General features: G+C 45.9%; 1 protein-coding gene across 1 annotated transcript in view; it reads left to right on the plus strand.

Moving 5' to 3' along the window:
* The window catches only part of SLC2A9 (solute carrier family 2 member 9), a 197,763-nt gene that overhangs the window by 126,204 nt on the left and 50,763 nt on the right, over nt 1–20,796 (plus strand). The window contains exons 11-12 of the mRNA XM_030801107.1: nt 13,761–13,862; nt 16,807–16,882. Of these exons, the coding sequence (XP_030656967.1) occupies nt 13,761–13,862; nt 16,807–16,882 (178 nt within the window). The remainder of the gene's footprint in view (nt 1–13,760; nt 13,863–16,806; nt 16,883–20,796) is intronic.

Raw genomic sequence — 20,796 nt, forward strand, 5'->3', positions numbered from 1 at the left:
TGTCCACACCATGATTCCCAGAAGCTGGGAATATATTACCTTACATGGCACAAGGGAATGTTGCAGGTGGGACTAATCTTGAGATAGGCAGCTAACCCTGGATTACCCGGGTGAGCCCAATATTATCACAGGGTCCTTGTAAGTGAAAGGGGGAGGCAGGAGGGTCAGAGTCAGAGAAGGAAATATGATGGTGGAAGCAGAGGCAGGAGTGACGCCATTGCCAGCTTTGAAGGTGAGGAAGGGGTCACACGCCCAGGAATGCAGATGTTCTCTAGAAGCTGCAGCAGGCAAGATTCTGCCCTGGAGCCTCCAGAAGGCACCAGCCCCGCAGACACCATCGTGTTTGCCCTGCAAGATCTATTCTAGACTTCTGATTTCCAAAACTGTAAGATGATCCACCTGGGTTGTTTTAAGCCACCGAGTCTGTGGTAACTTGCTATAGCAGCAATAGGAAACTAATACAGCATCCGACAGAATTATGGAAACAAAATCCAAAGTGTGTGAAAGCCACTCCCCTGTTCCTAACAGAGCATCAATATAAGGTAAATTCTTTGCACTTTCCAAAGTTATGTATATATAAAAATATCATATTTATATAGGTTATATATATTATAATATGCATAATATATTTATGTTTATATATTATGTATTTGAAAATAAGGAAATAAAATATGTAGATATATTTTTATATATTATTTAAATATATTTTATATATTTAAATAATATACAAAATATATTATATATAACTTGAAATATATTTGAAAACAAGGCAATAAATATATATTTATGTATACAGTTACATGTGTAATAAACACACAAATATATATACATATATTTCATCCAGCCCTTTGAAGTGATTGCCTATCCAAAAAGACTTTCCAATTTTTTTCATTCCTCTTATGAGATTTTGACAGTCTATTAAAATGGCTCAGGAGGCTAATAAAGTTGAGAGGGGAAAGACATCTTTGCTCATTTGATCTGCAATTAATTTTGGCTCAGGGCATCAGTCATCAGCTTGGGCAACTGTAAATAATTGCTATCTTTCAGAAACAGCTGGTTTTCCAAATTGATTTGCCTGGCACAGTGTTAACTCTCGGATGAGTGAACTTCCAGTGAGCGTCATTCAGGCCATGTGGGGCAGGGGCTTTGTGGGGTGAGGGCTCACTCTTGAGAAGCACAGACTCTGTGCTTTTATAAATCAGGGGTCAGAATTCACAGGAAGTCATTCTGATTCATTGCAATACATTTTCATAATTAGCAAGAATGGAATATACTCTTGAGTTGTAGTAAAAAAAAAATTAAAAAATCCTTATGGTTTCTGTTGCCTGTAGTCTCCATTGCTTCCCAATAAATTCGACAATTTCAGAATCAAAGGCCTCAGAGTTTACTGCTGGAACTCAGGACACTGGATCCAGCCCGTGTGAGAGGAGAGTGTGGTAAAAGAGAGAAAGCAGGGTGATAGAGTATCTGGGCTCTGTGTCATACTGGCCCCGCACCTGCTAGCTGGGTGACCTTGAGCTAGTCACTTAACCTCTCTGATATCCATTTTTCTCTTAGTGAAAGTGGCAATAATAACAGACCTAAGCCTCAGCAGGTATTGTCATGGGAATCACACTGTAATTCACAGTGCTTGGCATAGAGAAGATACTCAATAAATGTTAACTATTGTTATGGATTGAATTGCACCCCCTCAAAATGCATATGTTGAAGTCCCTAGTACCTCAGAATGTGACTTGAATTGGAAATAGGGTCATTGCAGTTGTAATTAGTTAAGCTAAGATACAGTTATACTGGAATAGGGTGGGCCCCTAATCCAATACGACTGTCCTTATGAAAAGGGAAAATTTAGATGCAGGCATACACACAGGCAGAACGCCCTCTAAAAATTAGAATTGTGCTGCTCAAAGCCAAAACACACTAGAAGCCAGGAGAGGGCCCTGCAACAGACCCTTCCCTGGTGCCTCCAGAGGCAGGGCCCTGCAGACACCTTGATCTTGGACTTCCAGCCTCCAGAACTGTGAGACAACACGTTTCTATTGCTGAAGCCGCTCTGTCTGTGGGACCTTATCACGGCAGCCCTAGGAAACTCACACAGTTACTCTTGTTATTAATATCCCTGAAGAGAAGCAGACATGGAAAATGCCGAAGCTGCCTCTCAAAGACTAGAAGACAAGCCCAAGGCCAGGGTGCTTCTTCCTCCAGCACTCAGCAAATGCTCACTTGGGCCCCTGCTCTGTGCCAGTGGATGAAATAGACAAAGGTCTCTGCTGTGGAGAAGGAGAGCTCCTCATGGGGGCACAGACAGTGTAACAAGGGAGTACCCCACACAGTGTTTTAGAAGGTGAAGGATGTTATGAGAAAACAGTAGAGCAGAGAAAGGGGAATGGAGAGACGGGGGCAGTTGCCATCTTAAATATTGTGGTCAGGCTCCAGGTGAGCCCAGCTGTCTGGGAAGAGCATGTCAGGCAAAAGAAGCGGCCAAAAGAAAAACCTTTGGGAAAGAGGGACACAGTGAAGCTGAGCAGCTCGAAGGCAGATTAATTCAGGGCAGCGGAGGGCATGTCGGCTGGGTACACCACCTATCAGGAGCTGCAACCTTTGATAGAGGGACAAAGCCAGGCAAAATGTCCCTGTGGAAAGTGAACCAAGAAACCAACCCCTGGCCTCATTCTCTTTCTTCTGCCTTCTGATTTCTGACCGCTGATTTCTGATTTCTGCTGAAGCTGCCCAGAGGTCAGAGGGCAGGGAGCTTGTTGATTTCAGCCCATGGGTCTCCCTCTAGGGCAGAGAGCAAGAATCTGAGAGGTGACAGGGATGTCTGCAGCAGCCCAAGGCAGGGGCAAGGATGTGTCTGCCGCTTGAGGGGCCAAGGGGCTGGTGGGGGGGGGATGGGGCTTGAGGGGATTCAAATATGGTTTGTAAATCTTTTCTCCCATTTTGTAGGTTTTCTCTTCACTCTGTTGATTGTTTTCTTTGCTGTCTATAAGGCTTTTAATGGACAGGGGTGTTAAAAGGAGAGTGCCAGGTCATGTTTTAAATCCTTCTGGCTGCTGTAGACAAAATAGATAATGGCAGAGGGTGACAAGGGTAGAAACAGAGAGCGTTGTCACAAGACTTGGAGAGAGGCTGGTTTTCCCTGTGAATCATCAGACTGACATGTGCTCTAGAACTGGCCTCGAAAGGGCTGAATTCAGTTAATTTCTCTTGACAGACATTCCTTTTTCATTGATAAATAATGATTCTATGGCATTTCTATAGGTCACAGACTAGAAGAAACTACACCCTTCATCCACTAAAATACTAGATCAAGTCCCCAATTTATTTAACAAATGTTACAGGACCTTAGGAGAAATGAGGGTGGTAGCAAGCAGAAGCAAAGCTAGATTTTCCCCTTGGCTCCCAACCCAAACCCCCTGGGGGCCTGAGCTGGGTGGCATCCCCAGATCTGAGAAGTTAAAACTCAGGCTAACTGGCTTTTCATGTTCAGAGCTTAGATCAAAAGCATTAGTGTTATCATTGTCTGAGCAGGAAGCAGGCAGAGAAGTGCAGACTCTCCTTGATATGGTTTGACTCTGTGTCCCCACCCAAATCTCACCTTGAATTATAGCTCCCACAATCCCCATGTGTCATGGGAGGGACCCGGTGGGAGGTAATTTAATCCTGGGAGCAGTTACCCTCATGCTGTTCTCATGATAGTGAGTGAGTTCTCATGAGATCTGATGGTTTTATAAGGGGCTTCCCCCTTCACTGGGCACTCATTCTTCTCCTTCCTGCCACCATGTGAAGAAGGACGAGTTTGCTTCCCCTTCCACCATGATTGTAAGTTTCCTGAGGCCTCCCCAGCCCTGTGGAACTTTGTCAATTAAACCTCTTTCCTTTGTAAACTACCCAGTCTTCGGCAGTTCTTTATAGCAGCATGAGAATGAACTAATACACTTCTGGTTATGACAGGTCATCCTCATGGGGTGAGGACTGGGTGGGGATGAGGAAGGGAAGAAACAAAGTCAGTGCCCCAGCATCACCAAGCAGAAAAGGTGGGGTTTTGCCCTGGAAGCACATTCCCCTGCAGTCTCCACTCCCACCCACCCTAAGCTCTGAATAGTATCTTTTAAGTAAGTAGCTCTATTTTTGAGTTTGGCCTAGGACATACCCACAAGTCCGTTCCTGCAGCTCACCTTCTGACTCTTGGGATGTGCTCCTGGGTCTTTACTTCCCACCAAAATTTTCCTGATTTCTTCCCCATCCCTCTGATAACATCCTTTGGCTCCCCTGTATCTGGACTGGCCCCACCAGCTTCACTCACCAAAGGAAAGTGAGGATGTGGCTCATGGAGTACGGGGTGGAGACAGCACTCACCATCCCCTTGTGTCAGTTCTAAGTGGCGGCTGTTCCCACTGCCCGCTGCCCTCTACCGACTCTTTGTTCCTGCTGTGGAAGCCCTGACTCCTAAATCATCTGGACATCCAGTGTCTCTTTGTCTGCTCCTTGAAGAGCTAATTTTTTTTCCACTTGCCCAAATTTCCAAGAACAATTTGAATGTATCCTCACAAACCTGTTTAGAACCACATTTTGCCTTTTTTGAGAAGGGTAAGAGCATGAGGGGGAGTGCTTCACTTAGAAACTGCAGAAGCTACGGCCTCAAGCCAAGGTTGTAAAGTGACCCAAGAGGAGGAGAAGTCCACAGGACTGAGAACTTGGAAAAGCCTGTCTGCTTCCGACCTTTCCTTCCATCCCAGTTGGCCCCAACCCGTGTCTGTTTTGCACTTTGGTTGAAATATCTCAAGACATTTTAATTTGTTATACTTAGAGATCACGGGCCACCCTAGGATGATCATTATTTAAAACGCAGCTCTCCTTTCTCACACCTTTGGCCCAAACAGATATACAGCTATCTCTTATGCACATTCATCTTTTAAACAGAAATTCTCAAAAAAGTTTGTTTCATTGAATTATATTCTGTTTTTAATTTAGAGAGAGCCTGTCCCAAGCAGAAAATTATTTCTGGCACTCTGTCCTGTGAACATAAATTTTAAAATTTCACTAACTTGCAATAACCACAGTTTCCAAGGTCTTGGCTTCCTTTCAGAGAGATTTGTGAAAGTAAAGATTAGCCTTTGCATGTTTAAAACAGGATTACTAGCAGCTAAAAGTAATACCGGAACATGAAATTTATTTTCATGTAATGTACCTTGGCGTTCTTTTCTCTGCGGAGGGAGCTGCGTCAGTGATAATCACACCATTCTCCGCTCCTTTCTCCCATCCTTTTGTAGCTAAAACTTTGACAATAATCCAACTTCTGACTAGAAAGTCACCAATTGCTCATGTGTCAAGGGTTCCTCAGGAACTCCTCCATCCCAACATGTCAGGATTAGGAAACAGCTATTTGGGATGCCTGGGGAGTGGCCCTCATCTGGGCCACATCTTGCCCCAGCATTTACATTTATCTCTGAAAGAGTCTCAGTTGTCTCCACCGCTTTGGCTGAGTTATTAGGGGAAACCTCACAGAGTTGCTTTAAAATGTAAATTTGAAAGAGAGAAAGAGAGAGAGAGAGAGGGAGGGAGGGAGAGAGAGTGTTTAAAGAAATGGCCATGGTAGTTGTCATGCATTCAATACCATTAATGGTTGCTCAGTGGAGAACGGCTCTAGTAAAGCCTGTTGAGGAAATCACACCAGCTGACTAAAGAGGGAGCTCTTGCCTTTGGCTGGGATCCCTGCAGGGAGCAGTCAGACAGGACGTCCTGAGGGAGGCAGAGCCCCACCAACAGGGCTTCCTCCTAGTAGCTTCTAGGGCCCCTACACACTGTCAGTCCACATGGCCCACAGACCCAGAAGCATCAAGCCAGGCAAGGATGGGGATTATGTAAATCAGCAGAATTTAAAAAGGCCCCGGCCTGGAGTTGAACACAGAGAATGGGGCATCTTCTATGACCAAAAGGCTCACCCTGGCACAGGAAAGAACTCATGCAGGACGCTATAGTCCCTGAGAACTGTAGGGACTCCTGCTGTGCACGGAGTACCGCATGCAGTTTATATAGAGAGATACACACATTGAATACGATATAGACAATGAGCAATAAATAAAGTGCATATGAAGTAATGTATGTGAAATAATATGAAAGCACATCACATCAGATTTAGAAGCTTTAATTGAGATAAATTTGAAATAAATGAAATTTTAGGCAATATTTTCCTTCCCTCCAGCTCTTCCTTTTTAAAATGTTGTTTATTGACATATGATAATTGTACATATTTGGGGAGTACCTCCCTACTTTTTTTACATACATTCAATCATTTAGCAGGCAACATTACAAGCCCTGCCCTCCATCAGGTGTTAGCTCCTTGTATTGGTTTGCCCAGGCTGCCAAAACAATGTGCCACAAACTACGTGGCTTAAACAACAGGAATGTATTGTATCACAGTTCTCAAGGCCAGAAGCCTGAGAGCAAAGCATCAGCAGCGCTCATTTCTGCTGAGGGCCGTGAGGGAGAATCCCGTGCCTCTCTCCCAGCTTCTGGGAACTTGCAGGTGATCTTGGGGGTTTCTTGGTTGACAGAAGCATCATCCCAACCCCTGCTTCATCTTCACATGGCATTCTGTTTGTGTGTGTCTTGTTTTTTTGTTTTTTTGAGATGGAATGTCTCACTCTGTCACCCAGGCTGGAATGCAGTGGCACAATCTCAGCTCACTGCAACCTTTGCGTCCCAGTTCCAGCGATTCAACCTCCCCCCTGCCTCAGCCTCCCATGTAGCTGGGATTACAGGCATGCATCACCACACCCAGCTAATTTTTGTATTTTTTTTAGTAGAGACGAGGTTTCATCACGTTGGCCAGGCTGGTCTCGAACTCCTGACCTCAAGTAATCCACCCATTTTGGCCTCCCAAAGTGCTGGGATTACAGGCCTGTGTGCATGTCTGTCTCCGTGCCCACACTTACCCTTTTCCATTGGCTCAAGGACACCAGTCATCATGGATTGAGGCCCATCCAAATGATGTCATTTTAACTGAATCACCTAAAAATAAAGACCCTATTCCCAAACGAGGTCACATTCTTAGGAATAGGAGATTAGGATTCCAATATTTCCTTTTTTGAGAGGATGCAATTCAGCCCATAAAGCTCCCTAAGGGCAGAGACTCCTGGCTCTGTCTTCTCTGTGCCCTGGTGCCAGTGTTGTTGGAGGCTCCCAGTGACCTTAGACAGCTCACGCAAATGAAGGGAGAAAAACTTTGGGAGCACGTGCATATTCTTTTGATAAATGTGAATGTGTGTTTGCCTCAGAAACACTAGGGAGAGGAAATAGAGCACAAGTCTTAAGACACAGAGTCTTAAGAGCAAGACTCTGGAGCCGGAGGGCCTAGACTTGAATTCTGACTCACTGTGCAACCTTAGCCAGGTTGCTAAACCTCTCTGAGCCTCAAGTTCTGGATATAATAATGGATGATAATAGCACCCACCCCAAAAAAATGTTATCAGAGTTAAGTTATTAATATATAAAGCAGCCAGAACCATTCCTGGTACATAGTAAGGATTGTAACAATGTTCAAACGTGGGAATAAAGACAGCATGAGATTGGCATAAGGGCAGCCCCACAGATCAATGGAACAGAATGGAGTCCAGAAAACAAAAAGTTGCTGAAGTAATTCAATGATGAAAGGATAGTCTTTTCAACAAGTAGTATCATAAAAAGTAGATATCCACGTGGAAAAATGTGAATGGCAACCCTTATTATACCATACAAAAAATTAACTCAAAATGGACCATGTTTCTAAACATAAAAGCTAAACTCTAAAACTTCTAGAAGCAAAGGAGAAAGTTTTGCAACGTTAGGATAGGAAAGATACAGAATCACAAACCATTTTTCAAATGATACATTGGATTTCATCAAAATTAAAAACTGACTATTTAAAAGGTGTTGTTAAGGAGATAAAAAGGTAGGTCACAGACATGGAGAACATACCTATAAAACACATTTGAGAAGGGATGTGAATTCAGAATATATAAAGAGCTCTTAAAAATAAGACCAACTGCCCACTTGAAAATGAGCAAAATATCTGAACACATGCTTTACCAAAGAAGAGATCCAAAACATCAAAAAGCACATGAAAAGATGTTCAACATTGTTAGTCACCAGGGAAATTAAAACTAAAACCCACAGTGAGATACCATTGTTTACCAAAATGGTGACAAAAATTTAAATGGTTGATATAATACCACGTGTTGCCAAGGATGTGGAGTAACAGGAAGGCTCATCCACTGCTGGTGGGAATGTAAAATGGCACAACCCCTTCAGAGAACATTTTAGCAGTTTCTTATAAAGGTTTTACCCATCCAACTCAGTCATTCCACTCATACGTATTTACCCAAGAGAAATCAATGCACAAGTCTACATGGAGACTTAATACGCATAATGGTTTTATTTCTCAGAGCCGAAAACTGGAAACAGCTATTGGGTCAACAGGTGAATGGAGAAACAAATTTTGGTATATCCATGCAATGGAATACTGGTCAGCAATACAAAAGAACTGTCGATATGTACTACAAGAAGGATGAATCTCAAAACCACTGCAACAAACGATATGAAATGCTTGAAATGATAAATCGAATCCTCGTGCTGGAAAGTAGATTGGAGATTGCCTGGGGTTGGGGGAAGGAACACCAGATAATTCTGGGAAGTGATGGAAATGTTCAATATCTTAATTGTAGTTGTGGTTATAAGGTGTATAAATTTGTCAAAACATACAAGACTGTGCAATTCAAATGGGCACATTAGACTGAATGAAAACTACACCTTTATAAAGCTGCTTCTTAAAATCCTAGCCAGAACAAAAGGTTCCCATTATTATTTCACCAGAGATCCCAGCCCTGTGGGGAAGGGCACTGGGTGCTGGGTGAATGGCTGCTGAGTGGATGGGTGACCCCATGGCTCCAGAGTCCCCAGAGGGGGTTTCCTGGGAGCATTAGGATTTTGACAGTCATCCCCAGCTGACATCAGTAGCCTTCAGTCTGCTGTTCGTCTGAGTTAATGTCTTCACTCATGATTTTAATGTCAAGTGGAAATACCATGTTCCCTCTAATCCCTTCCAACAGGCTGCACTTTAACTGGACTTAAAGGAGGGAGGGAGGAAGAACAGAGCCGGGAGACTGATTGTCAGATGGGAGGGTTGTTTTTATCCCTTCTTTCTCTTTCAAAGCTGTTTCCCTGGTGTCTTCCTAGACCATCTTTAAAGATCATTTCCAAATCAGGGAGAATGTGTTCAGCTTTTCATTGGCTTAAGTTACTGGTTCATCAAGAGACTTAGGGAAACGAAACAAAAAGCCAATGCCCCTCACCCCACCCTTTCCGAAGCATTTGAACGTCAGCATCATGGTGTAAGATAACGGTTCTCAACTGACTTTTGTAAGCACACTTTCTGACTCTGAAATTGTGGTGGTGCACTTGAAACTCTTTTTTAAAAACTTCAAAATACTGAAATCAGTAACCATATATGTTAATTTCCGTATAACAATATAACACACGATGATCTTAGTGTAACAATATAACGCATATTAATCTCATTATAACAATGTAACGTGCTGATCTCAGTATGACAATGTAACACATGCTGATCGCAGTGTAATAATATCTCCCAGCAACTGTGATGCTCTTCTATGGCACATTCTGTTGTCATTTCAGCACCAGGTCACTGGATACTCTAATCCAACACCCATAAGAAGCTTAGGAGATGAAGTTCCTGCATATTCCACTTATGAACAACCTTCATTTTCAGCAACAGCTTAATTTTGGGCTCTGTCCTTTTAGCCACAAGAAAAGCTGTGACATCTTTAGATTGTACCAAAACCATATTTTACACAGTTATGAAAAATTGCCAGTATGGGTATTGGAAATATTTGGTGATTAGGAAAGAATAAAGACATAATACAGGGTACAGAGATTTGCATCCAACACTTCAACTAAATCTACTTTTTGGTGTTTTTAAGTCAAAACTCTCCATAGAAAATCAGGAAAACTGACAGACAAATAAAATAATAATCACATATTCCCCCAACCAGAGTTAGCCATTATAAACTATTTCTGCATATATTTTTCCAGGGTGTATTAGCTTAACATAATTGTAATTGATATTGTATAACTACATGTTTTAGTTTATACAGATTTATGTCCTACTCTTTTCGCCTAAGATTGTATCCTGAGAATTTTTCTATGCCATTTTACAATTCTTTAAATTATGTTAATTTCTACATATTTACCATCTAAATATTCCAGTATTTATTTAACTAATTGTTGGTGGATTTCTAGATTATTTCTATTTCCCCAGTAGTATAAATAACACACCAACAGAGATCTTTGTCCATGCATCTTTGACCAAACATCTATTTCCTTAGGATCAATGCCCAGAAGGTGAGTGACTGAGTCCAAGGGTGTGGACATTTGCGCTGCCCCTTGGTGTAAAACAGCATCTATCCCACTTCCTTCTCTCTGAATAGTTAGCCCCGGGTGACTTTTGATAAATCCCATAATCACTCTTGGCCTCTGATCCTGGGCCCAGATCACTGAGAGTGCTACGCCAAAATTAACATGTGTTGTGCTGAGATTAACGTGTGTTGCATTGTTACACTGAAATTAGTATGAGTTACACAGAGATAAGCATAATCTCTCTGGGCCCATAATTTCATAATCTCTCTAAGCCCCTGATATCTCTGGGCCTTTTCTCCCCTCACCTTTGCGGGGGTCCCTCCTGGCACTAGAACCCAGCTCCCTTGCCCATGTTGCACTGGCCCTGGTACAGCAGCCCCATCAGTGTCTCCCCTTTGATCAAACCCAGCTCATCAGGGCCTAGGAGGAAGGGATGCTTTAAATACAGGTTTCTCTCTTGTCTCCCTCCCTTCCTCCCTTGTTCCCTCCCTCCCTTGTTCCCCCTCTCCGTCCCTCTCTGCCTCCCCCTCTCTCTTTCTCCGAAGCTGTTGGTCGTTGCTTCCCTCATGACTCTCACTGGGCCTGACTTTCCTCCCCACTTCCCACCAAGTGAAGTTACTGTCCCTCAGCATTCTCGAACCTCACTGCCTCCCCGCCCTCCCCCTGCAAATGAGAATCATTCTGCCTGCCTTATAAAGACAGACCTTCACTCCCTCGGCAAACACTTACTCCACACCTGTCAGATATTCTTCTAGGCTCTGGGAAAGCAAAGATGAAGGCTCCTGGCCTTCAAATGAAGAAAGAGAATCAGAGAGCCAGGAATGCGGGGGGTGCAGAAAAGTGATCAGTACCCTTGTTCGGATCCAGGAGCTGGAGCGGGTGGGACACTGGGCTGTCACCAAGTGGTGGCATTGTCTGTTTTTAGTTTAATGTCAAGAAAATGTAATGTCTCAACAACAGAAAAGATTTTGTAGGTGATCCCAGCTTTGCCACTTACCAGCCATGTGACCCTGGACAAGTTTCCAAAGACTCTGTGCCTCTGTTTTTTACCTGTAAAATGGAGCAAATAGTAGAACCTACTCAAAATTATTGTCCGGATTAAATGAGTTGCTTCATGAAAAGTGCTTAATTCAGTGCTTGGCACATAGTAGGTGCTCAGTAAATGATCATTAGCTACTGCTATCTAGACTAACTCCATTAGCATCAGAAAAGATGAGAAATTAAGACATGGAAGGGTTAATTAACTTGTTCAAGGCCACACAGCCAGCTACAGGTAAGAGTTGGGACCAGACCCCCAGGGCACTCCTTAGTTAAAATGAATAATATATTTTCTGCCATTTATTGGCAACCTCTCCTCTTTTGTTCATGAGTCTATTTCAGGCACCGTGAGTTCTTTCCCTTTATCTCACAGCTACCCTGCAAAACTGGTATTATCATTCTCATTTTCCAGTGGGGAAACTGAGACTTGGAAAAGCTGAATAACCTGTCCTGGGTGCAAAGAAGGCTAAGTGGCAAAGCCAGGAATTGAGCTCAGATCGCCCATCTTCAGGCTTATGTGCCCCTGGATATCACCTGTGCTCTGTTCCACTGGGCCAGGTTTCTAGGAGGCCAAGTTGAGAGGCTTGAGTCTGCCCTTGTTCCCTAAGCCACCAGGAGAAAGGCATTTCTGACCAGAAGTCTTGGATGCTTTTAGAGACACGTGGTCATCAGCCAGGCACGTTTTCCTCCCAGGCCTCTGACATTCTAGGCCAGCACCCTCCGTTCCCCTCAACATTCATGCCTAGGTGACTGAGAGGGCCATGGCCCCAGGCAGCACTACATGGCCGGGGTGCTCAGCTGACCCACAGGGCTATGCCCTTCGGACAGGCAGCTATCACTCACCCCTCAGTGCCGGCTCTGCCAAGCAGAACAACAGCCCATGCTAAGCTTGGGGGAGAATGCCCATTGCCTAGACAGCTGCTCACCTGCCTCCCTCTAAGGAGCAGGGTATGAGGAAAGAGGAACAGATAGAGGGCCCTGGAGTCCCTGCAGCTGGGCTCCATTGTGGAGAAACCCTGAGGCTTTGGGGCAGGATTGCAACTGTTCGTCTCCGTGCTGTGACCTTCGCACCATCACCTGAAGCTGGCAGGCAGGAGCCATGTGTGCTCTGGCTTCATGGCCGTCAGCAGCGTCACTGCTTCCCCTTGTCCAAGCCAAATGACTGTCGTGATGGGGACCGTCCAGCCTCAAAACATTTTCCCCCACTAATCCCTCTGCCTGACAAGCTCTCCGCATCTCTGCCTGCTACTGCCTCCTCCAGGAAGCCTTGCCTGATTGCCTTATTGAGAAAAGCCATGGATTCTGATTCACTCTGGGCTCGATTTCTGGCCCTCTCTCACCTACTTGCTCTGTAATGTCTGCTGTTATCTCACCTCTCTGACCCTCAGTGTTCTCTTTTTGTGATATGGGGCATGAGAGGAGGATACCTCACATAATCCGAGTACCTAACCTGTGTGGTGCATGCAGTCTCTTATTTAACACACCCTTCCACTCCAGACACTCTTGTTGAAGGACATTTCGATTTCTCTCATCACAGACAAAGGCCCTGAGGTTTTGGGAAGTGAAGTCACATGCCAAAGTTCATACATCTGGAAAGTAGTAAAGCCAGAATATAAACCCAGGTTTTTCCTGTCTCTGACATTCGGCTACAATTACCCTTTCAGTCATTGGCAGTTGAGGAGCTGTTTCCTGACCAAGTGGACAAGGGGCACAGGGGCCAGCCAGATGGAGGTCAGTGACAGTCCTAGGCTGAGGGAAGCTGGCTTGGAGGACACAGCTTTAGGGACTTCCCCAGGGACTCCCCACATCACACCCCACAGTGAAATTGACTCCCCCAGACACAGGCAGACTGGCAAACGACATGGGCTTGTCTGCCTACTCCCACCCCTGTGCCCCGCTGTGGGTGCCTCCCCCTATGAAACCCACAGCATGGAGACACAGAGGAATCGCCTTCCATGCAGGCTGCCTCTGAAGGAAGAGAAGGGCTGTGGCGACCATATCCATCCAGTTCCTTCTCCCAAGCTCCCTATTTGAGAAGTCCACCCTAGCAAGGAAGATTGGGAGGAAAGTGCTCGTTATTAATGCTGTAGGTGCTCAAGAATTGTGACTTTCTCTCCCTCACTTTTTCCTCTCTCATAAAGAGCATTGCTTCAGGGCTGTGGCCATGAAGAAGGTGGCCCAACTGTCTCAGGGTCAAAGCCGGTTTTTAATCATGATGCCGTTGCTGGTTCCCAGTGCCACATTCCCCTGTTGTGGTTAGAAATGGAATAATAGCTCTCTCTCTCTCTCTCTCTTTTACCCTGGACTAGGGTTTGGTTATTGAGCACCTGGGACGGAGACCTCTCCTCATTGGTGGCTTTGGGCTGATGGCCCTCTTCTTTGGGACCCTCACCATCACGCTGACCCTGCAGGTGAGACGATGTGCTTGTCACATTTGAGGGAGATAAGCATGGAGCTGGCTTCTGGCTTCATCATTTTGGGGCCTTTGATTTGTGGGTTCATACTTCTACAGAAAACACTTGTGATAAAGCTCTCCCTGGAGGCATCTCATCTCTGGAGCTGCTGAGGGTCTCAGTGAAGAGGGTTTGGTGAAGGGTCCTTGGACTGGGAGATGAGAGACCTGACTTCTGGTCCTGTCACTTCCGCTGATGAGCTGTGTGATCTTGGGCAAGACACTTTCCCTCTCTGAGCCTCAGTTCACCCATCTATGGAATAGAAGAGCTTGCACTGGACAACCCTAAGATGCCCCTTCCAGCTGTCACCTCCCAGCATGAGTGCCAGGTGCTGCATATCAGCCACTTCCTCAGTTGTCACAATTTTAGGAACAGTGGCTCTGGAGCCAGACAGCCTGTGTGGATCTCGGCTTGTCCTTACTCGTAATGAAACTTTAGCAAGTCAGCTCCTCTCCAGGCCTCATCTCTAAAATGGAACAGTCATCCCTTGGTCCAGGGGTGTTGTGGGACGAAATGAGAAAATGCACTGAAAGCACTTGGAACAAGCACTCAGTGGATGTCCATGTAGCAGGAGGGGTAGTGATGTACTTCATCCTTACAACATCGGTATTTTTTTCTTTTATGGAGATAAGGAAACTGAGGGATAAATATAAATAAATAAGCTTCCCAAGGTTACACCACCAGAAGGTGGCAATTAGATCTCCGGATCTTGGGCTTCTGCCCCCTGCATGGCTCAGGGCAGCCTGCATTAACTGGACACTGTCTCAGTGTCTCCAACTCATCTTGGTGCCATGGGAAGCGTGAAGCAAGGTTGCAGCAATTGATCAATCTTTGCATTTTTCAAAAATGCATCTGGAAATTGATAGGTACACGTTTTGATCACCCATCAAATGTCCTAGTGGCCCAAATGTTTCTAGAAAAAGGCACTATTAGCATCGTGATGTCTGATGGGTGCCCTTCGAAGAGGTGGGGCTGGCGAGCACACTGACTACCAGGAGGTGGAAGCATTGCCTTCAGGGACAATGTACTAGCAGGCGCAGTTCCTTCCTGACAGCCAGGCCCGAGCTGTCGCGAGCCTGGGCATCTTTACAGTCCTCTGAAGTTCTCAGGCAGCTAGCTGGGCGATGTTCCAAGCCATTGTCTTTCTGAAACTTGTGTCAGAAGTCTAAAAGGAAGGCCTGAAGCCCACGAACCCCATCGAAGCCTCACTTCACAAGGTTTCAGAGCTGTTCCTGGCTTGACCACCCTCGTCTCCCTCAGTGCCCCACAACCTGCCCCCAGCAGCTCCTCAAGGGGCCTGGCAGTTTCCTCTCCTAGGGCTCTTCTGTGCTGGGCTAGCTTCTCCTTGCTTTCTGGACTCAGGAAACCTTGGACACTCCTGGATACCTCTTCCTGCAAGAAGCCTCCCCTTGCTTCCAAGTCTGGGTGAGGTGCCCTCTCCTGTGTTCCCATAAGCCCCAAGGGGGAACCCTGTGAGATCACTTATCACAGACCATTGACTTTCACTGTTGATGCATGTCTCTCTCCCAGTAGACAGTGAGTGAGTTGTGTAGGGCAAGGGCCATGCCTGAACCATATCGGCATTTCCACCTCCCATCCCAGTGCTTGGCACCCAGGGGCAGCTCAGATCAATCAGCTGAATGAGTGAGTGAGTGACTTGGTACAGGAGCAAGCCATACAGTTTACAAGGGTCCATGAAGCTCCTCTCAACCCTTAGAGCTAATGGATTTGGACACAGAACAAGGGGAAGTAAGGAGTTCCCCATTTCTCTGCCCTCTGTACCCCTTGTCCTCCACTCCAGGCTATTTGCAGTTCACCCCCGCACTGGGCCCTCTCAGGCTTCTGTGCCCTTGTGTATGTTGAACCCCCTCCTGGAACCTCTTTCCTTTCCTTTCCCACTGGGCTGACTCTGGCTCAGCCTACAGAGGTGAGCTCAGGCTCTTACCTTCCCTTCAAGTCAGCTGGCCTCTCCTGGGGCAGCCCTGGCACCCCAACACACTCAGAACCGGTGACACTGTGTTCTAATGCTCAGCCGTCCAGTCCGCTAGAGCAGGAGCAATCCCAAAATATCCTTTTGCAACCAGCACCAAGCCACCCACCCCCCAGATGAATGACAGCTTCTCCAGACACATTCCATGAAATGAATTAACGCATCTCACACCTTGCAAGATGGCAGGGGTACAAATAAGGTCCTTTATATAATAATACCAGAACTAAGATAACTTCTTTTAAACAAAATATAGAAGGCTTTAAAATGTATATGAGGAAACATTCATGTATATGTACTTTAAGTTCTGGGATACATGTGCCGAACGTGCAGGTTTGTTACATAGGTATACATGTGCCATGGTGGTTTGCTGCACCCATCAACCCATCATCTACATTAGGTGTTTCTCCTAATGCTATCCCTCCTCCAGTCCCCCACCCCCCAACAAGCCCCAGTGTGTGATATTCCCCTCCCTGTGTCCATGTGTTCTCATTGTTCAACTCCCACTTATGAGTGAGACACACAGTGTTTGGTTTTCTGTTCTTGTGTAAGTTTGCTGAGAATGATGAACTTTTATAAAAATGATAAAGCTGTGAAAATTGCTCATATTGCCTGATGCCAACAAAGCCCTCAATCAATGTGAGTTATTGATTTATTTACCACTTCCTGTATGCCAGGACTATGTCAAACTCATCACAGGCTTCATCTGATTTCATCATGGCTATAAAATAAGCGGATGGAATGACTGAAGGGTTATCATTGTTCCCATGTTATAGATGCTGAAGCTGGGGTTTGGGGACATCAAGTGACCTGTCCAAGGTCACACAGATGGATGGAGGAGGAGCTGGGTTGGGAACTCAGGTCCTCTGGACACACCATCACCTCCTCACCTGACCACTCCCTGTTCTCTCCCAGGACCGTGGACCCTGGGTCCCCTACCTGAGTATCGTGGGCATTCTGGCCATCATCGCCTCTTTCTGCAGTGGGCCAGGTAAGGCACCCCTCCCTCCTCACTGCCCCACCCAGGGGCTCATGGCATCACCAAGCTGGGGGGCTCTCCTCATACAGATGGAGAACCCAGAGCCCAGAAGAAGCAAAGCCTGACTGGGGATGTGTGTCTGCTGCCTTTCTTTTGACCCGATTTCAGTGTAGCTGACTGTCTGCCGTCTACCCCACAGAAGGTGAAAATGGGTTCACCTGAAGATGAGTGGGAGGGAACATGTCACCACACAGCAAGGGCAGTTCACACGCAGGAGGGCTCTGAGCCAGAGGCGACACTGGTTTGTGATGAATCAAAGACAACCAAGTCACAGTCTGTGCCTAAGCAGTTACAGTCTAGGGTGAAAGATGCGGCAATAATCATGTCTAAGACATATTAATCATTGATTCTGTGTTATACTTGGCTAAGAACTTGACCTGTGTGAGCTCATTTAAGGCTCAGGACAGCTCCAAAGAAGACAGAGATGGAATGTGACTTGCATGAGTGAGTAGGTGGAGTGGCCTGACTGCCAGGCCCAGGTTCCAACCACCAGCTTACATGGTACCTGCGTGAGTGTGTAGCTGGAGTATCCCAGCCTCAGTTTACCCAGGACTCTCTTCTAGCCCTGCTATTTCCTAGCCATGGGTCAGTAGGAGAGACTTCTTCTCTTTGTTAGCCTCAGTTTCCCCATCTGTACAATGACAAGGATGCAATGCAACTGAGGACTCTACCATTCCCTGGCCCTGTGTCCACATCCAGCAGGGACCTCCAGCAGAGGCCAAGGTCAGACTGAGAATGGAGCTCAGGGCAGGGTCTGACACAGCCATGTGCTCTCTCGAGTTCATGGCTCTTGTCTGGTTGTGTTTCTCGGTTGATGCAAACAGTAAGTTTCTATCGGAACAAAGGGAACTGAACTCCTGTTTCTCCCTTTGTGTTGCTGATTCTCATGAGCCATTACATTCCAAGTTCTATCACATTCATGGTGGATGGAAAGTGTCCATTCAGGACATCGGGATGTTATAATAAGATGGCAGGGTGGCAAGGTGGGCCATGGAATGGTCGGGGAGGGTATCAGATGCACATACATGCACACAGCGTGCACACACACACACACACACACACACAGGGCTATGAGGGTGGTCAGAACGGCTGCAGGAAAAAGAAAGCACCTCCCAGGCAGGGCAGTGAATTAGCAGGATGAACACACAGCACATATAGTGGTTTACAGTGGACGTGAGGAGTAAATGTGTTTAGTCCTCCAGGGCGTCTGCATCACCAGCTCACACCCACATCTTCACATCAGTGCTCTGGAGGTGTCCAGCCTGCGGCCCTATGCTAGCCTGGGGACATGGGTGAGCAAACCAGACAGAAGCAGTCTCCGCTCCCAGAGGGCCTTGCCTCTGGTGTGGAAGTCCCCTCTGAGATGTCAGCTGCTCAGTGAGGCCTCTCCTGGCCACTTATTCTAAAACCAGCACACACACATTTACTATATACACTCACACACACATGCACACCTACCCTCTATCTCATCACCCACCATAGCATTGTTCATGGGCATGTTGGTTTCCTGCATACTCATTTGTTTAATGCAGACATGGGGAGATTTTTTCTGCAAAGGGCCAGGTGTCAATACTTTTGTTTCACAGACCATGCATTCTCTATCACAACTACTCACCTCTGCCATGGTAGTGTGGACACAGCCATAGATAACGAGTAAATGAATGGACTGCATGGTTGTGTTCCAATAAAACTTTATTTACAAAAGCAGGCAGTGGGCTGCATGCGGCCTGTGTGCTGCAGTCTGTCTTTAATGTGTGTCTCCTCCAAGCTAGAAAATAAGCTCCATGAAAGGACCTGGTGTGTGGTTCATAATCTTATCCTGATAACCCAGAACTGTGCTGAAGACAGAGTAAGGCTCCACAAGTACTTGTTAGAGAGGGAATGAAATAACTGACCAGAGGGCTGGCAGGGAAGATGTGTGCTTTTGTGAGCAGCGTAACACGGGAGCCTGCCCCGGCGGCAAGGTTTTTCAAAACAAACCTTGGAGGAGAGAAGAAGTGGAGAGAGCAGATCCCTTGTCTTGCGGTATCCCTGAGCTCCAGGAAAGAGGCAGCTGGGGCTTAATGATATCAGAAAAATATGAAGGTGGCACTAGCCAATTGCATGGAGCAAAAGGATTAGTCAAGCTAATACCGAGATTCTTTTCAGAGAAAGAACAAGTATAAGGTTGAATTCCATTCAGATCAATTTCTCAAGCCTTTATTGAGCACCTGTTGTGTGCCAAGCTGGAGGGAGAGGAGAGCAGGGGGAGGCAGGAGGAAGATAAAATAGAACCAGATTTTTTTTCATAGGATACGTGTTGCTTTTTTGTTTTAAGTTCCGGGATACATGTGCAGGACTCGCAGGTTTGTTACATAGGTAAACGTGTGCCATGGTGGTTTGCTGTACTTATCGACAGCAATTAAGGTATTAAGCCCAGCCTGCATTAGCTATTTTTCCTGATGCTTTCCCTCCCTCCACTCCCACCCCAGACAGGCCCCAGTGTGTGTTGTTCCCCTTCCTGTGTCCATGTGTTCTCATTATTCAGCTCCCACTTATGAGTGAGAACTTGTGGTGTTTGGTTTTCTGTTCCTGTGTTAGTTTGCTGAGGATAATGGCTTCCAGCTCCATCCATGTCCCTGCAAAGGAAATGATCTTGTTCCTTCTCATGGCTGCATAGTATTCCATGGCATATATGTACCACATTTTCTTTATCCAGTCTATCATTGATGAGCATTTGGGTTGATTCCATGTCTTTGCTATTGTGAATAGTGCTGCAATGAATATATGCATGCATGTGTCTTTATAATAGAATGATTTATATTCTTTTGGGTATATACCGAGTAATGGGATTGCTGGGTCAAATGGTATTTCTGTGAACCAGATTTTTAATACCTTAAAGTCAAAACTGAAGGGTTTGTCTATTATCACATACATTCTCCCACACTTTCCTCCATCAGACAAATACACTGTTGCACAGATGGCCAACGACTTCTTAATTGCCAACTCCCCAAAAAATGGTCTTGTATCTTCAAACCCAACTTTACTAATTTAAAAAAAAACATTTCTAGCCAGGTGCAGTAGTGGAATGTACCTGTAATCTCAGCTATTTAGGAGACTGAGGCAGAAGCCTCACTTGAGCTCAGAATTTTTAGGTTACAATGAGCTATGAGGCAGCACTGCACTCTAGCCAGGGTGCTAGAGAAAAAAGCCCATCTCTTTTTTAAAAAATTGTTTAAAAAAGTAACATGCTCCTGAGCAGGAACCTTGAATGTTTCACATGTGCAGCCTGAATTCTGAGTCACTAACAGCATGTATCAGTCAATGTAACACTAGCTGCCTAACAAATATGTCTCTGAATGACAGAAGCCTCACACAATAGAAATTCATGTCTCACTCATAGAACCACCCATGGCTAGTGTCCCAGGTAGATGAGCACATGCACCCAGTTTCCTCCTGGGCTGTGGCTCTGCCAACCCTGAGTGTCTCTGGTCTACTGCATCCAGTAGGCGAAAAGGAGAAAGACTGTGCAGAAAGCTTCTTAAGAGCCCTGACCTGGGGTAACACCCTCTTCTCCACTCGTATTCCAGTGGTGATGACAAGTCCCATGGCCAGCCTTGGATGCAGAGTTGGCACTTTCACACCAGCCTCCCCTAAGGTGCCCAGTCCTGGCCTGAGATCTAGAAGGTTCTCAGGACATATTTGCAGGTGGTTTAATCATGACCAGGGAACTCAGATAGAAGGGGCCGAGTAGGCCCTAAGCTTTAAGATGTGGACTGGGTGGTGCTGAACCCACAGGGCACCCTTAAAGTGATTGGTTAAACCCAGAAGCAGTGGCTTAGGGCTTCCCAGGCTCTGTCCTATTCTTTGCCCAGTCCTTGCCACAC

This window comes from Nomascus leucogenys, chromosome 20, assembly GCF_006542625.1.
Source record: "Nomascus leucogenys isolate Asia chromosome 20, Asia_NLE_v1, whole genome shotgun sequence".
Taxonomy (NCBI): domain Eukaryota; kingdom Metazoa; phylum Chordata; class Mammalia; order Primates; family Hylobatidae; genus Nomascus; species Nomascus leucogenys.